General features: G+C 44.2%; 1 protein-coding gene across 1 annotated transcript in view; it reads right to left on the minus strand.

The window, feature by feature from the left end:
- The window catches only part of LOC143741650 (copine-8), a 161,428-nt gene that overhangs the window by 71,085 nt on the left and 69,854 nt on the right, over positions 1 to 20,489 (minus strand). The window contains exons 5-6 of the mRNA XM_077233941.1: positions 13,968 to 14,007; positions 1,270 to 1,346 (exon numbers count right to left, since the gene is read on the minus strand). Coding sequence (XP_077090056.1) covers positions 1,270 to 1,346; positions 13,968 to 14,007 — 117 coding nt within the window. The remainder of the gene's footprint in view (positions 1 to 1,269; positions 1,347 to 13,967; positions 14,008 to 20,489) is intronic.

Here is a 20,489-nt window from a genome sequence, read left to right on the forward strand (position 1 = left end):
AATATGACCTCAATGTGAAGGATGCAGGAAGCTCAAAGGTTTGTTTGTGCAGATGAGGTGGACTAAAGACTTTAATGAGCAGAGTCAGAATAAAGAGCACCAATAGCGAACAGCAGCTCATTAGTCTATATGAACTTTATACCCTCAACTAAACACGCAAACTTTGCTTAGTCACAGTTTGCTTAGTTATAATCCACTGATGGTTTCCCAGCATTTCTTTCATTATATACATTCTGCAGAGCAACGTTCTGTTCTGTACATAGAACTGTATTTCTATGTAAACACCACATTGTCATTGTTTTGGAGCCATGCATTTTACACTTAAACTCTTGGCTCATGCCAAGAACGACATGCTTCCTGATGTGTGAAGTTAGTTGAACAAACTCTGAGTTTCAGAGTAGATTTAGAGTTGACAAAACCATACAAATCCAACATGGTTTAGATAAGTAAGGTTCAGCGGGCTCATAACACTCGCTATAAGCGTTCTCTGTCAACTCAGGTTTGATATTAACTCTGAAGCCTGTGCACCTGAAAGTGTGTCAAGTGCAGCGAACAGCCAATCATATGGAACATTTAAAGTGTCAGGTTGATTCACTTCTTGTGACAGAGATGACACAATTTACTTTTTTGTTGAAGATGAAGAGATAGTTATGAAAAATATCATGAATTTAAAGGCATTTGCAAGGCAGGAAAAGCATTGATTAAGAAAATAATTAATTAAAAAATAATTAAAAAATAATTGTCAGTTCATATAATTACATGAATATGTTATAAGAATTACACATAATTACAGCCCATATAATAAAAATATAGTACACAATTAGCATCACAACAGGCGATTTTATCAATATAAACTGCTTTAATTTGGAGAAAGGGGAGTAGCTTTATTGCATCAGATATGTCACTGCTCACAGTTTGAGTTGGCAATCTCTTAACCAAAATAAAACCTGCTACGGAGCAGGTTAGCCATGTAGCGTAGCGTACTATGCCAATGAACACTGCTAAAAACGAAGACTTACCTGAATCTCAGACTTACCTGGGTAACAACTGAAACCGGCTTCATGCAACAGGCCACAAAAAGAGAATGTTTGACTAACATGTAAAGGTATTGAAGTATATCTTACGTATTGAAATGCCTCATAATTAAGTCAAATTAGCAGACCATTTATAAAATTGGTGGATGATTCATGAGGATGGGATCTATCACAGAATGTAAAGATGTGAACTTTTGTGAATGGAGTAAAACAAAACAAACAAAGCAGTTCTTACCCAAGATCTTTCTCCATACGACTGCCCTGCGAACCCACCACCTCTCCCAACGAACAAAAGGCCTGGCCAAGGAAATCCTGCAAACAGAAAGAACATAAGAAGGCTGGGAGGTATTTTTTAACATAGCAACATGAAAGGTCAGTATTTCAAATTGTCTATTTATAATATGTTGAATATAATGAGGTTTCTTCGACTTTATCTGTAATCACTGGGTCAGAGCAAAGATAAGATTCATCATTTTGATCATTTTGAACATAACTATAGGACAATATGTCCATGTAAACACTATTAAGTTTCAGAAATGACAACTGCATTTAAATGGGGTGAATTCCCTAAATTACATATGTGTGTACAGGACATGACTCACTCCCCGAAAATTTGATGATTGACACATAGCCATGTTTGGTTTTGCATGTTTGGTATCCATTATTTTTCACCAAATTAATATGACAGCAACCAAAGACTTATGTTCTACAGTTTTTAACTAAGCCACAATTGAAAAAGGTGATGTGTTTCATTCATGCTTGTAAGTCTGCTTCACAGAGCGCGCTCTTGCAGTGCTGCCTTGTCCACTTATTATAACTGTTTTTGGGCTTGATTGGGCTTGGCTCAATAATGCATTCAACTTTATAGAGTTATAAAGTGGGAAGGTAAAGGTCTTACTTTCAACATAAAGCATTTCTATCATGACAACTCTCTGAGAGATTGGCATGGTAATGAGATTGACAGATCTGCTATACGCTGCTGCTGCAGAGCAAGTACAGAGACTTGCACCTGCCAATACATAAACAGGCATTGCTGTGAGCATGTAAGACATGCTGCTGCTGCTGCACATATAACATACATGAAAAAAACAAACAGTACAGGTGGAGCTGGGGAAGGTGGAGGGTTTCTGAATGTGTGCTGCAGACTGCTACCAGCAAACCTACCAGTATTTGAATGTTGAGCTGCAGCTCATTGGTCACTGATACAACAGCAACCAATCAGCTGTGCTATGTAGATAATGATTAGATCTCTACCAAATGAGTTAAGAACCTATCAACCAGTGCCATCTAGAGTTTAATGCCAGAACTAGGTATTTGGATTTAATATGGACTTGTTCTTTTTCGCTGTTTTTTTAGGGAGGTCTGGCAACACAAATGAATCATGTGATATCTTGCACAGCACATAAAGAAGATAGACATATTCCATATTGAAATACGTCATTAAAAACTGGTTGTTCAGTTCGGTTCCATATACACTGCATAGCATTTTTGTAAATGCCATTGTTGCTACCTGCATTTTGTGGGAGTTAATTTCGTTGTAGAATGAGGTTGTCATTCCTGTATATTACTGAACTATTGGTGTACAAAACAGGATTAAGTTCTAATAGGTGAACTGACAACCACTTTTAACTGCAGGGTGTACGTGGCCTATATAGACAAATTTATGTGTACACCAAAACACCACAGCCCTGTGTGCTTCGTGAGCATTTCATTTCAAAATCATGGGCATTTATAGAGAGTTGGCCCTCCCTAACAGCTTTCTCCCTTCTGGGAAGGCTTTACACTCACTGCTGGAAACGCGACTGTGGGGATTTGCTCCCATTCAAACACAAAAGCAATGTTGTTGGGCGATGGAGTATGACTCTCATCCCTAAGGTGTTCAGTAGAGTTAAGGCTTGGAATTGCAGTAGGCCAGTTTAGGTTCATTGTAAACCTTTTTTTTATGGACCAAACTTTCCCCAGAGGGGCATTGCCATGATATATGCCATAGCCCTCCCAGACTGCTGCCATACAGTTTAAAGCATTTAATTCTCTAGAATGTTACTGTATGGTGTGGCATTAAGATTTATCTTAAATATAATTCAGTGGCTTTCCCAAACCCCAGTGGAAAAATATACTGGATAAACTTTTTAATGTAATGAAAGGGAATGATGACTATAGGCTGTGGAGCTTCAAATAAGCTTGGCCAATGGAGAAATTCCCCACCAACTGAGCCTGGTTTCTCCCAAGGTTTTTTTCTCCATTCTGTCACCTGATAGAGTTTTGATTTCTTGCCACCGTCGCCTTTGGCTTTTGGCTTGCTTAGTGGGGGACACTTAATATATAACAAAATTATTGATCTCCCTGCATTGACACCATTATATGAGAACTGAACTGGACGATGACATCACTGTATTCTCCAGAGTGGCTGTATAGATAAATTAACAAAATTAATAATTTACATCAGAAATTAACCCTCGCTGAACTTACTTAAAGGACAAGTTCGGTATTGTGCAGTTAAAGCCCTGTTTTAAGATAGTTTCTGATGAAATAGAACGGTTAAGATTGAAATTTGGACACATGCTGCTGGCCCGAGAATTTTCGGTTTCAAATAACCCCCCCCCCAAATTAAACTTTAGTTTACAAAGACGTAAAACTCAACGAGTGGTCTGGGGTGTTCACTGATATGCTTACACAAAAATCGCTTCAAAAGATGCTTTCCAACAGGTGTTTTACCATTCGTTGTAAAACTGTGGACCTATTTTTCCAAACGCCTCACACCCGTACATTCTTCCGTTGAATTCCTCCTCTCAATATTCAGATTCAAACCTGTAACCCTGTCCATCAAAATCGATCTCAAAACCATCATCGTCCCATACAAATGTCTCGGAATCCATTTCCAAGTTGACACGGATAGCTTTGATCTTTTAAAAATTTTTGGATAGCGTAGCCTACGATGCCGCAACTGCATAAGACTACAGAAAGAATACAAACGACCCAATTTCCGTTTCCTGGCGGCAGAGTAATACCGTACCTCACAGAACATCAAAATACAAGTCAATGGAGTTGGACAAAAACTACGATAAAACCTGTTGGAAAGCATCTTTTGCAGCGATTTTTGTGTGAGCATATCAGTGAACACCCCAGACCACTCGGTGAGTTTCACGTCTTTGTAAACTAAAGTTTAATGCGTTTTAGGAAGGATTGTTCCAGTGAACCTATGCAACCATCGTGGAGGTGGGGGGGGGGGGTGGGGGTGGTTGCTACCACAGAAACCGAAAATTTTCAGCCAGCAGCATGTGTCCAAATTTCAATCTTAACCGTTCTATTTCATCAGAAACAATCTTAAAACAGGGCTTTAAGTGTAAAATGGCGAACTTGTCCTTTAAGCTGGACTATGACTCTATTTTCTTCTAGGCAGAGATGGGCACTCGAGTTAGAGACTTGGACTCGCATTTTAATAGACTTCAGACTTAACTCGGACTTGACCTGAAATAACTGGCGTCATCTTGCGTCCACTTAGCATTTGTATTGAAAATAACTACTTGTCTTGTTGCCAGGACGATTGTTTATACATTGTTATGGATTATAAAGTAACAAGCTGGATTTAAACTATCCCTTAAATCTTAGTAACTTTAAAACAGATAATAGAAAGATCATATATTTTGTCAATATAATAATATATAATTTTTGGAAGGCAAGAAATTACTCGAGTCTCTACTCGTGACAAAAGACTACAGACTTGACTCGGACTCCAGCTTAAAAACTCCAGACTTGATTTGGACTCCAGATGAAAGACTTGTAAACATGTCTGCTTCTAGGTCTGCTGTACAGCTGAAACAAACTTTGTTGCATTATTTTCCTGTTATCACTGTAAAACTGCTTTGAAACAATCTGTGTCATAAAAGCACTATATAAATAAAGGTGACTTGCCTTGAAAAAAGAACATGAAAGCAATAATATAATCAAAAACGTCTCGGTTACGTATGTAACCCTCAGGGAACCTGAGTAGGGAACGGACACGTTACGTCGGATGACGACGAATGGGGTTTCGCTTAGAACACCTATTGACTTCGAGTATTACAAAACGAGCCAATGGCAAAGAAATGCCATGGGTCTGCGGAATTTGCATGACGTAACTCCGCTCCACCTCGTGGGTATAAAAGGAGGACGCCGGCAACAGGCAGATATGTTTCTTCGCTGAGGAGCCAAGACTGAGCTCAGGCGATCCCCGCGGTACAGCGGAAAGTGGCAGGCAGACGTAACATCTCCGTTCCCTACTCAGGGAACGAGGGTTACATACGTAACCGAGACGTTCCCTTTCGTTGTCACTCCGAGTTACGTCGGATGACGACGAATGGGGTTACCAGTCTAATCACGCCACCTTCTCAGCTGTCTTCCAGTGCCCTGCGTAAATCTGAGATCCCTGTCGTGAGACTGGCACGGACGAAGGACTCCTATTTAGCACAGGAATACCAAGGTACACTGGGGAGCATATCCCAAATTCAGGGGAAATATGCAATTACTGCCAACCCAGAGGGGGGGACTTAGAGAATACACATGTGACCCGAAGGAGACATGGAGAACACTGGGGTGTCCAGCCGCAGGTGGAATATTTCAACCCCAGGGGTGGCAAGGTGGCTTGCCAAGGGAAAGACACATGCTCAAGAGGCTTACAGTGGAAATACACATGTGGGGGTCGCTCAGGGGAGGGACCATGCACACGGGAGGCACCTAGCCGACGCACAGGCAATAGACACTGGCGCCAACGTCAGGAGTGCTGGAGGAACTCAGGGCTTTCGGGGAAGCTCACCTGAGGAGAATATCGCACGTATCCAGTCCGTGGAGTGGAATGGCGAGCAAGCGAAGACACCTGAGCGGGTCCAGTACTAGCCGGTTGAAGCGAGTACATGAGAGGACACTGGCTCCACTCGGAGATTGTAGAATCTGGCGAATGTGTTAGGTGTCGCCCAGCCTGCAGCTCTATAGATGTCTGTTAGCGAGGCGCCATGCGCTAGAGCTCAAGAGGATGCCACACTCCGGGTGGAGTGGGCAGTCACACCAAGGGGGCACGGGCGACCTTGCTGCTGGTATGCCAAAGCAATGGCGTCCACTATCCAGTGAGACAACCTTTGCTTGGAGAGAGCCTTTCCCTTCAGCTTCCCACCATAACAGAAAAAGAACTGGTCTGAGGTCCTGAAACACTATGTCCTGTCTACATAGGCGCGGAGGGCGCGTACTGGACAGAGCAGTGCCAAGGCTGGGTCTGCCTCCTCCGGGGGCAGCGCTTGCAAGTTCACCACCTGGTCCCGGAAGGGAGTGGTAGGAACCTCGGGCACATATCCAGGCCGGGGTCTCAGGATCACGTGAGAGTAAGCCGGCCCAAATTCCAGGCACGCTTCGTCAACGGAGAATGCGTGCAGGTCCCCCACCCTCTTGATGGAGGCCAATGCAACCAGGAGCGCTGTCTTCGTAGACAGGAACTTAAGCTCCACTGATTGCAACGGCTCAAAGGGAGCACTCCGCAGGGCAGTTAGAACCACTGAGAGGTCCCAAGAGGGAACGAGAGGAGGGCGAGGAGAATTCAGTCTCCTCGCTCCTCTCAGGAACCTGATGATCAGGTCGTGCCTTCCAACAGACTTACCTTCGACCGGGTCATGGTGTGCGGCAATAGCGGCAACATAGACTTTCAGGGTGGAGGGAGACAGCCCTCGCTCCAGCCTATCTTGAAGGAAGGAAAGCACGACACTAATCGAACATCTCCGGGGGTCTTCTCGGTGAGAAGAGCACCAGTTGACGAAGAGGTTCCACTTCAACGCATAGACGTGTCTCGTGGACGACGCTCTAGCGGAAGTGATGGTAGCCGCCACCGCTGGTGGTAGGGTACTCAAACCTGCCTCGTCCCGTCCAGGAGCCACACGTGGAGGTTCCAGAGATCGGGGCGAGGGTGCCATAGGGTGCCCCGTCCCTGAGAAAGGAGGTCCTTCCTCAGGGGAATCGGCCAAGGAGGTGCTGTCGCGAGGAGTACTAGTTCGGAGAACCAGGTCCGGGCGGGCCAGTATGGCGCGACCAGAATGACCTGCTCCTCGTCCTCCCTGACCTTGCGCAGGGTCTGCGCAAGAAGGCTCACTGGGGGAAACGCATATTTGCAGCCCCTGCGGCCAGCTGTGCGCCAGTGCATCCATGCAGAGCGTGCCCTCGGTCAGGGAATAATACAGGTCGCAATGGGTCGAGTCGTGAGAGGCAAACAGATCTAACTGTGCGTCCCCGAACTGGTCCCAAATCAGCTGAACCGACTGGGGATGGAGTCGCCAATCTCCCGGGAGGGGCTGAAGCCGTGAGAGCTCGTCGGCTGCACAATTCAGGGCTCCGGGGATATAATGGCATGAAGCGACCTCAGATGCTTCTGTCTCCATATGAGGAGGTGGCGGGCGAGTTGCGACATACGGCGAGAGCGTAGACCACCTTGATGGTTGATGTACGCTACAGTGGCGGTATTGTCTGAACGGACTAGTACGTGTTGGTTCTTGAGCACGGCCCGGAAGCGGCGCAAAGCAAGACGTACGGCCAGCAACTCGAGGCAATTGACGTGCCAGAGGCGACGGGGTCCTGTCCAGGAGCCCGCGGCAGCACGTCCATTGCACATGGCACCCCAGCCCGTGGAGGAGGCATCTGTCGTTACATCAACATGCCGCGAAGCTCGTTCCAGGGGCACTCCGGCCCGTAGAAAACTGAGGTTCGACCACGGGGTGAAGGTCTGACGGCAGGTCGGAGTAACTGGTACTCGGAGGGTGCCGTGTTGCCATGCCCACCTCGGGACTCGGTCGCGGAGCCAAAGCTGAAGCGGTCTCATATGAAGCAATCTGAGCGGCGAACCGCGGCTGCAGATGCCATATGCCCCAGGAGCCTCTGAAGAAACTTCAGTGGAACCGCACTCTTGCGCTTGATAGTCTCAGGCAAGTCAGCAATGGCTGAGTGGAGAAGGCGACCAAGTCCATACCGAGAAAAGAGCTCCTCTTCACGGGGCAAACTTTACTCCTTCCCCGGTTGACCCGAAGGCCCAGACGAGCTAGGTGCCGGAGCACTGGGTCCTTGTATTCGCAAACCTGGTCTCAGGAGTGAGCTTAAGACAGCCAGTCACCGAGATAGTTCAGGATGCGAACCCCGTGTTCCCATGGAGGAACAAAGGCAGCCTCAACAACCTTGTGAAGGCACGAAGAGACAGGGCTAGCCCGAATGGGAAAACAGCGTACTGATATGCGCGCCCTGAAACCTACAAACCGTAGGTATGTTCTGAGTCGAGGGAGAACGGAGACATAAAAGTAGGCGTCCTTCAGGTCGATCGCTGCAAACCAATCCTGTGGCCGCACACATCCAGAAATGCGTTTGGCCAGGAGCATCTTGAACGGCAGCCTGTGAAGGGAGCGGTTCGGACCAGGATTGGCCGTAACCCACCAGACTACTCCGGGACAATGAGGTAGGGGCTGTAGACCCGGACCTCCTTTCGGCTGGAGGGACAGTCTCAATCGCACCCTTCGCCAGTAGGGTAGATACCTCCGCTCTCATGATAGGGCATAGCCATCGACCAAAGTGGAGCGGACTCCCCTGAAGTGGGGAGGAGACCGTGCGAACTGAATCGCATAGCCGAGCCGATGGTTCGCGCGACCCAGCGGAACAGATAGGGAAGCTCTAGGCAGGCTCCCAACTGTGCCAGCGGCGTCGAGAACCACAGACGTCCCCCCGGTGGTGCAGTGAAGCGGAATGACCGGCCCAGACGTGGACGGCATAGCGGCCCGGAGTGGGGGCAAGGTCAAAACCGCACCCTGACAGAGGAGGCCAGGGAAGGACCAGCGTTCCACGGGGGCCTGCTCTGTCAAGGATCTGGCGACAGAGGGGGACAGGGGCGAAGCGGTCGTGGACGGCACGCCCTGTCAACCACCTCCGGGACAGAGGGGGACGAGGAGAGCACGGCATGTGGGCGGCGCTCTGTGACGTCCGAACTCTCTGTGCTCAGAGACGGGAGAGTCAGTTCTTTGGAGAATAAGGATTCTTCCCCGGCCCTCACCCGGGGAAAGGAGTGGTCCTGCTACCAGCTCCTGGAAAGAACTGAGTCCCATCTCTGAGGAGCCCATCCCAAGAGCGCCGCTTAACCCGGCGTGTAGCGGGGGGCGGGGCTGGAGAGGACTGTTTTGGCGTCCGACCGCGGCCTCCAGAGCCGGCCCGGCTGAGCGGGCGGGGTGGGAGCCGCGGGGGGCGCCCACGGCGGTGGGCAGACCGAGGGACCTGAGCGGACGGAGGGGCCGTCGGGACAGAGTCAACCTCAGTCTGCTCCATCCCCGAGGAGCCCGTCTCAGGAGCGCGGCTTAACCCGGCGTGTAGCGGGGGGCGGGGCTGGAGAGGGGCTGTGGCGTCCGCCCGCGGCCCCCAGAGCCGGCCCGGGTGAACGGGCGGGGTGGGAGCCGTGGGAGGGCGCCCTCGGCGGTGGGCAGACCGAGGGACCTGGGCGGACGGCGGGGCCGTCATGACGGAATCAACGTCAGTCTGCTCATGAGCGGCTGAGAGCTGTTGGTCAAGCCCTCAACCGCACCGCCGGTGAGGCCGACCTGGGATATGGGAATGTCGGACAGACAGGTCCGCGCGACATCCAGCACATCAGACAGGTTCAGCCACAGAATGGTGAGCATCACCTGACCCAGGGAGCGTACGGCCACTTTCGTCGCTCGGAGAGCAAGGTCAGTGACGGCGCGCAGCTCAGTGAAGAGCCCTGGGTCAGTCCCGCCCTCGTGCAGGTCCATGAGCATCTGGGTCAGGTGGACCAGCAGAATGACCATGGCATGCAGAGAGGCGGCTGCCAGTCCCGTGGCACTAAGGATCTCGCCACAAGCGTAGACGAAAAACTACAGGCCACGGGCGGGTGCTTAGGATTGCGCCGAGAAGAAGCACTCTGAGGACACATAGCATCGCAACAGAGCGTTCAGCCGGGGGAACCCCAGTGTACCCAAGGGCAGCGGCCCCATCGAGGGGAGAAAAGGCGGATGAGATCAGCGAGCGGTCCTGAGAAGACAAGGGGGTCTTCTAGGACTTCGAGATCTCATCATGCACGTGCGGGAAGAGAGGTATTGGGGTTTGCCACGGACGAGGGTCGGCGGCCTTACCCAAAACCAATCGTCCCAGGAAAGCATGGCCGTCATCTCCGGATCAGACTCAGGCACAGCCGTATGCACACCGGAAGGTGGTAGCTGTGACGAGCCCTCACTTCCAGAAGGCTCAAGCCCACCTAGTGATGCTGCAACAGACATGGCATCTTCCTCTGTAGCTTCAACTGAAACACGCGGGCCACCAGAGGGTAGACTCGCGGGAATCAGCAGTTCACTAGCGGGCACCGTCATTGAAGAGGGGGGCTGGTTCACCGAGTTCACCGAGTCTCGACCTATTTATGACGCGATGATCACGTTCCCTTGCGAGAACATGAGTCACCCACGAGCGCTGTTCAAGCATGATCAAACACACTAGACAGCGCTCGTGCCCATCAGAGTCCGATACCAGTCCAAAAAAACTCTGCGATGTTGAAGCGCACAGGGAGACACACACACACTGGCAGATTACTGCACAGATCAGCAGGCACTGTGAGCTCGCTGCAGATCGCCGTCACACCAACACCGGAGAGAGAAGCTCGTCTCGTAGAGCGAAGTCAGAGATGACTGTGGAGTGAAGAAATGCTCTTGGCTCCGAAGCGAAAACATATCTGCCTGTTGCCGGCGTCCTCCTTTTATACCCACGAGGTGGGGCGGAGTTACGTCATGCAAATTCCGCAGACCCATGGCATTTCTTTGCCATTGGCTCGTTTTGTAATACTCGAAGTCGATAGGTGTTCTAAGCGAAACCCCATTCGTCGTCATCCGACGTAACTCGGAGTGACAACGAAAGGGAACAACATTATTTCTAGGGGTGAAGCTGTTCACACATCATGTTGAAATGTTGTCACCCATTTGATAAATGATCTGAAGTGGAGCACAACATATGGCTTAAAAAAGCCATTAGAATTCAAATGATTTTCTTGGTAGAGCTGTGAAGTTTTTGCCCCACTGAGCTTTGCAACAGCAGTTTAATAAAGGGTAGGTGATACTCTTTGTGCATATGCTGTCCGTATGCTGAACATAACAGATTTTCATTGACTATATTTTGTATTAATACAAATGTGCATCCCCTTCTTCACTTATCTTGGGGTGGGAGAGACACATCTGCTAGCGCTGGGAATACAGAACCTGGCAAGGAAGGACTGAATAACTACCCAATTTATGATTTTTTTCCCTTCTCTTCTCCCTCTCCCCCTTCTGTGTGGTAATTATTATTATTATTATTATTATTATTATTATTTTGATAATGTACTTTAATGGGTATTCTGTAGAGAATTAAGATGAATGGCCACCTGAGCAATTTGTATTAGCTCAGACGTGACAACTATGTCTAAACCCTGTCGATGTCAGAAGCTGCACAAAAAGTGCATCAATGGAAAGTGCAGTGATGGAGAGAATGATAAAATGGCCCAGGAGAAAACTAAAATAAGACATCCAGAGAATAAGAATGAATGAGACCAACTACTTCGCCTTAGTGAGTATTTTTGTATTTATATTTAAAGACATAATTTTATTGTAATACTAACTGGCTGACAGATAGGGGACTTTCAAACAGCAGAGAAACACAGAACAACCGAGGGACATACTGTACAGTTCTACACATGCATATGCATCTTCAATTAAAATTAATTTAAGTTAAATTTTGCATGTCAAATGTCCGTTGTTAAACTGATTGAAAACGTTGTGTATAGCGAGAAGAGAATAGGGCCAATCACTAAACCCTGAGGCACCCCAAAGATTATTTCATGTCTTTGAAGCACCTGCCCATGACTCAATCTAGATAAATGCACCATTATAAAGTCAACAGGTTTAGCAAGTAAATTGTTTAATTAAAAAAATAATTAGACACAATTAACTGATTATTGGTTAATCAATGGTGTGAGCATGTACTGTGCCATGTTTGACATTAATGATGGCATTAGTTCTTATGTCTTATTACCAAATGTGACATGGTGATTTTAGATATAAGAGAATGAAATAAGACTTAGTGCTATGGTGCAGATGAAAAACTTCACCTGTAGTTAAACTATTTGCATTATACTTTTTTATCAGCTTGCAGTCACTGTATGTTTTGCATTGTATGTGGATTGTTGTGTTCCCTGGGAGAAAACAATTCATTTGGGTTTGGAATAACATGAGTGAGTAAATTATAACAGTTTTATTTTATTTTTTTCAGGGTAAACTTTTATTTCTATTTTTAACTGTTACTAATTTAGACACTAGTCTTTTCTCTTTTAGTTCATCCTCAGTTATTTATGAAACGCTACATTTTCCTACTGGTACACTGCTCCTACGCCACGAGTCCTACTGCTTCTCTAATTACTGCTGGCGACTCGCAATTTGTATTCTTGAAGATGAATACGAATAATCTATCTTTATTGTCTATAAACTTAACGAAGACGACCTCCTCTTCCTCTTTCCCTTCATCTATCTCTCACTGTTTCTTTCCCTGCATGTGTGTTTTTTTCCCTGCTGCAGTTTCCCTTAATTCTCACCTGATGATGGAGCGTAGTCACTCTTCGCATGTGAACACATCCTGTAATGGTTTTATGCAGTACCAAATTCCCTTTGGGAGTGGACAAGCTGTGTTTGTCTTTCCAAGTCAGGGGGGAAGAGGGCGATATTGATTTCTGGGTGACCGAGGGAGAGGGAGTAAAGCACCAGGAAGAACTGTGTCTGATTTGGGAGATAATTTGGAGGTGGTTATTTTTAGGGATGAAACCTGTGTGCACACTGGAGTCACTGAATCTGTTTTCAATTACTCTTGTGCATGATGTGTGGAGAGATCAGTTTATCCGTCTCTTTCTCCCAGTGTGTCCACATGATCACGGCAGGAAACAATAGCAGTAAAGAAGCTGGGGAGCTCTGCCTGGGATAAAGAAGGTTTCCAGAGAAATGTGTGGCTGGGTTAGATCAATGGTGTTGTTGAGCGTCTGGATAAGTAAATGTCATGATGTGTTTCATTAAGCAGTTCCACTTTGCAACACTGATGGAAGCCCACAGACTCATGCACTACGAATGCTGAATTAACCAGCAATACATGACCCCTACTATTGTTAGTTTGCCTTGTAATTACCACGGAATTAACAGACTAAAAATAAAGGTTCCAATAAGAACCAAAATGGTTTTGCAGCCTGATGTCATAAGTGAAACTTTAAAAAATCCTATAAAGAAAATAGAATTCTTTAGATTTGTAGAAAACTACTAATATAATGGAACTTAGAAAAAGTTCACCCATGTATTGATTGATTGATTGATTTGTTGGTTGGATTATTGACAACTGATGCTTGATGGATGGATGCCCTGACTAATTGCTTAATTGACACTTCATGGGTGGGAGTTTTAGCTGATTGATTTATGTGTTGATGCCAGATGGCGTGTGAGTGGATGTTGGAGATTTTGGGTTGATTGATTGGAAGATTGATTGAAGCTTGAAAGAAATAAAGGAATAGCATTATTATGGACACGTCCATATGGACGAGTACAGATGGGACCACTGCAGTGAATTTGCATCTTTTACTCCAAACCATCATCACTGTATGAGATGACACCTCAGGGACCCGCGTGAGCACCAAAACACAGCTTCAATCACGCCACTCTCTCTGTGAGAGCATTTCTAATCACACGCCTCTATTAACCCACATTTGCCTCTTTATTCTCGCATAAACAGACCTGCTGATTACAAGCACTGTGATATTTTTTTATTACGGGGTGAGTGTGTATGATGGCATGCTAATCTTCATAAGTCATGAGGAGATCAACACAGCAAGTTTTTATAGAGTCTGAGAGGAAACACAGAGCAGTTTCTGAGACTTACATGTTTTGAGAGGTTGGAGCTCTTGGAGTCGACATCATACCTGGAAAACAAGAGAAGGACATATTGAGAATGGACACACAACCAGAATAACTAGTATTTTATTTGTATAGTCATCAATTCTGTATATATTGCTTGTGTAATATCAAATTACCTGTTGACACTGTAGTTCTTAGAACCAACTCATTCCACACAATTAAATCATATAACCAGCATATCTTTCGACTTTGCCCACCCTTTTGGATGAATCTTTGCACTAACCTAACCACAATGCATTCTGGGACTGCCGCCAACCTTTTGAAAATGATGTCTGTGTATAGGCAGCTCTCACAAGGGTATATGGTAATCCTACATTTTCAAACTAGTTTAATGCAAAGGACTGCAGTGTCACATGGCAACAGCTTTGAAATTATTTGGTCTGATATTTATTCATGATTTACCATTTCTTTAAAAATTAGAATTTTAATCTCTTTGTCATAACTGGTGCAGCCAAATCAGATATAAACCCAGCAGTGTGCTAAGCATAATAATTGACGTTCCCTTTCATTTTCAACAAATTTTAAAATCATTCTTCGTATTTTCTTATATATAACTTTCACTGGTGTATATTGCATTTGCCCGAGTGTTTTAAATGTATGAATGAGGTGAATATGTTACATAAGAAGTCACAAAATGGACTGATGTTCTATTCAGCTATACTTCACATTCATAAATACTGCATGACCCTAGAATGGGAATAAAACCATACATTGACACAGGCTTAACCCTTAACACACACAGAACAGCACAGTTTTTTTTTTTTTTAACTCAAATGTAGCTACTTTCTTTTTGAAATTATTTTTGGCTAACATAATCAAGGCCACATGGGTTAGAAAAAGTAGCCAAAAATATCATTATTATACGGCTCTGTGGAATACTTGATTCTGATTGGTCAATTGTGCCATCCAGCGGTATGTTATCCCCAATAACAACCAGTAAAAACTCATAACACAGGCTCATTCGGGTTACTGATGTCGGCGCTTTACGCTTGCTAGGAACGTTTTTTCCTTGTGGAAGTTTTGCATTTGGTGAGCTAATGAAATTGAAACTAAAATCAATATTTTGTGTACAGTTATTTAAAGGGGTGGTTGATTATGATTTCACTTTTCTAACTTTAATTAGTGTGTAATGTTGCTGTTTGAGAATAAACAACATTTGCAAAGTTACAACGATCAAACTTCAAAGCAAAGGAAGATATTTGCTTTTAAAGAAATCGTTCTTTAAGGACTACAAAAAATGGCTGGTAGGGACTACATGACATTCCTCCCGGGTTTGTGACGTCACCAACCCTAAAATTTACATAAACCCCACCCCCGGGAACACATCCATGTTGAGAAGAGGAAGAGTTGTTGTAGTAGAGCACATCTGTGAGTCTGCTCAAGCTGTCTCATCCGTCTTTTCACATGCAATACAGTATTGTAACACAAATTCAATAGCATGTCAATCTGTACTCATCTTATAACAGTTCCCACACAAGCAATTTTATAGATTATCATGACAGAATATGCTAATCAAAGACATGAAGATAGTTAACTCTACATCAGATTCAGCAACATTAATTCATCAACTAACCATTAAAAAACGTCCTGTTGCATTCTACATGTTGTCACTTCTTCTTGAGTCTCTCCATCATTGTCTGACTCCAGTTTAAACATAAAAGGCAGAACAGCTCCGCCCTCTGTGCCGGGAGCAGCAGCTCATTTGCATTTAAAGGGACACAAAAGAAACGACGTGTTTTTACTGACCCTTAAAAAGGGACAACTTTAACATGCTGTAAAAAATTACCTGTGGGGTATTTTGAGCTAAAACTTCACATACACACTCTGGGGACAACAGAGACATATTTTACATATTGTAAAAAGGGGCATTATACCAGCCCTTTAATAATGTCATCCGGGTATCACAGACTCACTCTCTCTTGTTTCGTACAAACGCAGCTGCTGCCAATTTGCGACAACTGTTTTGTACATTGTTGGATTGTAATATAACAAACAGGTACGAATTTAAAACAATATAATTTCAAATCAATATCTCTTATCCCCATAATTGTTTATGTGGTGAAATACTGTGTAATCCGTTTTGCTGTCATTAATATATGATAAGGTCTTGATCAACCTGGCGGGGTTTATTCTGTGATAACAACTGGCTGGATGTACATGATTTCTTACATAACATCCATCATCCTGCACTGTTTCCCCTTTAAATATTCTGTTTCAGAATCAGTCAGAAATGTTTCACATTATGAAGTTAATTAATTTAAAAAGAACTGCTTCACATATTTAACACTTTGTAGAACCCTCTTTTGGTTAACGTTCTTGACAGTGAGCAATAATTTTTCTTGTTAAATCTGTTCAGGCTCAAGTTGGGCTTTAAGTGAAGCACTCTAGGACATCTACATTTGTGGCTTCATGCCATTACAGTGGTTCTTTTAGCATGTTCCAGTATGTTTGGGCTAATTGTCCTGTAGGTGGATGTACTGAACTCTCTGTCCTCTTGCATACATGCAGCAGATCTTTGCCTCAGGAGATTACCGTACTTAGCACCATGCATTTTTTCTATCCTGGAGTTTTCCAAGACCCTGCCGCAGAGGAACATCCCCAAAGCGTGAAGCTGCCACCACCCTTGTCCACTCTAGCGTGATGTTCTTCTCAGTTTGATGTGCTACTTTAGGAATATGCCAAACTGAGGCCCAAAAGCTCTTCAAAAAATAAATATACTCTTAACTCAGAATCTTCTCCTTAACTTAGGCTCTCGTAAACCTTTGGGCATTGTGAAGTGCCTAAAGTATGTTAAGCACTAGCAGCGGATGTTTAGGTGCCAAAATTGGAAACTACTGTCCGCTTCCTTGTTTTTGTCCCAAAAACTTGTTTTCAATTTGCCTATGCAAATGGTCTATACCTTGTAATGATTAAGTCGCTTTGGATAAAAGCGTCTGCTAAATGAATACATGTAAATGTAAATGTAATGATTCTTTATCTTAGGCAGGTTTTTTGGTAGGATGGTCAGTTTTGTATGGGCAGTTCTTCAATGATTTTACATCTTTTCAAAAATAAACCTCTCTGTATACCTTCAGGTAGATTTAAGCCTTGGAAATGTTCTCACATTCTTGTCATTATTCATGATCTAATTTCTACTCAGAATGATCTTCAGAATCCCAGCTCCTTGACCTTCATGGTCTATTGTATTGCTGGAAATGCACAGGAACTCTCCCTGACACAGATCCATGTATTCATATAAATGGACTCAAGCCAAGCAGTTACAGTATGTGACTTGGAGAAGAATTTTTAGATAAAACCCAATAATCAAAAGTTATAATAAAGAAATGAATGCTTGAAAAAATATTTATTATGTTCTGGTCTTTTCTCAAATTAGTGCACAATTTTTTTATTATTAGTGTGATGTTATTTTATTTTATATTTATTTTTCTCTCCCCATCATTTAATTACTCATCAACAGTGCCTGGAAATTTCCATCTCAGACAGTCCAAATTGACATTGAAAGGATCCTTGTTCCCAGAAGTCAAATGCAAAGCATCATTCATTAAACAAATAAACAAAATGTGTTACCTGACAGTAAGTTCACACCCTCTAGAGTCAATTCCAAGGCTATTAGTACAACACAATATTTCCAGAATTCTAAAAATCACACCACTCAAGGCAAACATGAGTTGTAATGTGACGAGATGCAGTGTTCCCAGAATATATATATATATATATATATATATATATATATATATATATATATATATATATATATATATATATATATATATATATATATATATATATATATATCGCAATAAGGATTCGCAGAAAGCTGCATGGTTTAAAAATGACTCATAGATTGCTACACTATATACAATATACAATGGACCTTTTACCTCAAAAATTTGCAAACATGATTGCACCATTAAGCAAAAGTCTCTATTAGCTCCCCTTTTATTCTACGTCTTCATCATGCTATTTAGTAGAAACAATTGATATATCAATTAAAGAGATCTAAAAAAAAAAAAAAACAGTTTGACCTATTGAACAGTCCTATTTCCACCTCATTAGATCCATGACCACTAATGAATTCCACTATAAAGACATGAAAATGTCAAAATACAAAAAGCCACTCTTGTTATCCTCCACTGAGAAACAAGACCCAGAAAATAAATTATGTGTGCATACGTAGAGACGCTCAGCATAGCCATCACAGAGGATTGTAGCGTAGTGTGCTGTCTGCCCACACACACACAACAGACCCTGAAGGGAACGACACAAACAGCTTCCCATTTACACACTCTGACTAAACCGCATTATGCTTCTCTCCCCGAGCACTATTTATAGCACCACATGCACTGATGGGAATCTGTCAGTCTAACGTACACAAACATGCACGTAGGATTCAAACAGTCAGCACTGAAACATGACACATTTATCACAAACTGCATTGCTAATGCTAGAATTTGCTCAGATTAAGAAGATCAAAATGTATACAGAGCAACAAGTTGGTTGCATTGTCGGATCTTCTATAGATTTTTTTATTGCTGATTATTGAAGAAATTGGTGCCACCAGTACAACACTTGATGTTGTGATGCTAAGGTTGTGCGGGTGTAAGGTGTTGCTATGTTGATACTAGGTTGTTTTTAATTATTTTTAACTAAGTTGCCGCAGTGTTCTAGATGGTTGTGTATTGTCAGTTAGCTACACAGTTTGTGCTGAGTGCTAAGTGGTTTCTAGAGCGTTGTGTTCTTGGTAGTTGCTAAGGTGTTGCTAGGGAGTGCAGGGTTTTTTGGTACAGCATTGTGTTCTGGGTTGCTGCTAAGGTAATACCATGCAGTTGCTAGTAAGTGCTGTGTGGTTACTAGAGCATTGTGTTCTGGGTGGCTGCTAGAGAGTTCTGGTTGGTTGCTAAGGTGTTGCTAGTGAGTGCTGGGTCAATGCTAGAGCGTTGTGTTCTGGGTGGCTGCTAGGGAGTTCCTGGTGGTTGCCAAGGTGTTGCTATGAAGTTGCTAGTGAATTCTGGGTGGATGCTAGATAATTGTTAGGTGGTTGCTATAGTGTTAGGGTGGTTGCTAGTATGTTCGGTGTGGCTGCTATGGCTTTCTAGGTGGTTGTTAAGGCGTTGCTAAGGCGTCGCTAAGGTGGATGCTAGAGCATTGTGTTTTGGGTGGCATCTAGGGAGTTAGTGGTGGTTGCCAAGGTGTTACTATGAAATTGCTATAATGCTGAGTATTGCTAGAGAATTGTTAGGTGGTTGCTATAGTGTTCTTGGTGGGTGACTGATAGGTAGTTCTGAGATATTGCTAAAAAATTGCTATGCAGTGCTATAGTAGTGAGTACTGGGTGGTTGCTGTGGTGTTAGAGGTGGTTGCTAGGGCCGTGTTTCTTTACTCCCAGGGAAATTTAGATGAGAAACATTTTGCTAGAGTGTTTCTAGATGGTTGATAGTGTGTTATGGGTGGCTGAGTGAGCTCAGATTAGTTGCTAAGGCATTGCAATGCAATTACTAGTACTGAGTGGTTGCTAAAGTGTTGCTAGGTAGTTGCTATAGTGTAACGGATGGTTGCTAGGGTATTTCTAGATGGTTAATTGTGCATTCTGGCTGGCTGCTACAGAGTTCTACGGGTTGCTAATGCATTGCTATGCATTTGATAGCAAGCCCTGAGTAGTTAATAGAGTGTTGCTAGGTGGTTGCTATGGTGTAAGGGGTGGTTACTAGGTTGTTTCTAGATGGTTGATCATATGTTCTGGGTGGCTGTTAGGAAGTTTGGAGTGATTGCTAAGGAGTTACTATGCCGTTGCTAGCAAGCATTGGATAGTTATAGAGTGCTGCTAGGTGGTTGGTGTGCTTATGCACTGAAATGTAATCGCACACTCTTCCTCAACAACCTGCATGATTTCCTACACAATTTTAAGCATTATACATGTAGCCCAAACGCTGTGGGGCTAATGATGTGCCAGAGTGTAACACTCAGTGTCAGGAGTTTGTATAAATCTACCCTAAATATTCCCAGTGGCAATAGTGATGCTTGCTCAAGAAGGAATACAGAGGTTGGTTCCAAAATCAATGATGGGAGACTTTAAAATGGGCTTTAATTAGATTACGGTCTTATGAGGGGAGTTCACGCGTGCCTGTTTCTCATTACAGAGGAAGAACAGCATCATTAAAGCACAGACATCATGAATCATTCTATTCTGCCCTGTCACAGCGCAATGGAGAGATAAAGACATAAAGAGAGAAAGAAAAAAGAGAGAGGACAAGAAAAGCAACAAATATTGAAGGATCTCTGAATCGTAAAATATCCCTAGGGTTACATATAGCTCAACCTCACATATATCTATTTATCATCGGTCTGCCTCTTCTATTCGTTTGTGGGGCTCAATCCCCTTTGTTGTCATGGTGACGTGCCATGTCATCCTCATCATTGGTGCTTTGGTTTCGCTATCGTCTCGGAGGCACTGCCCACGCGACCTCGTGACCCCCTCTCATGTCTGCTG

The sequence above is a fragment of the Siphateles boraxobius genome, unplaced genomic scaffold (assembly GCF_051911475.1).
Source record: "Siphateles boraxobius isolate OS27281-9 unplaced genomic scaffold, OSU_SipBor_1 19, whole genome shotgun sequence".
NCBI lineage: Eukaryota > Metazoa > Chordata > Actinopteri > Cypriniformes > Leuciscidae > Siphateles > Siphateles boraxobius.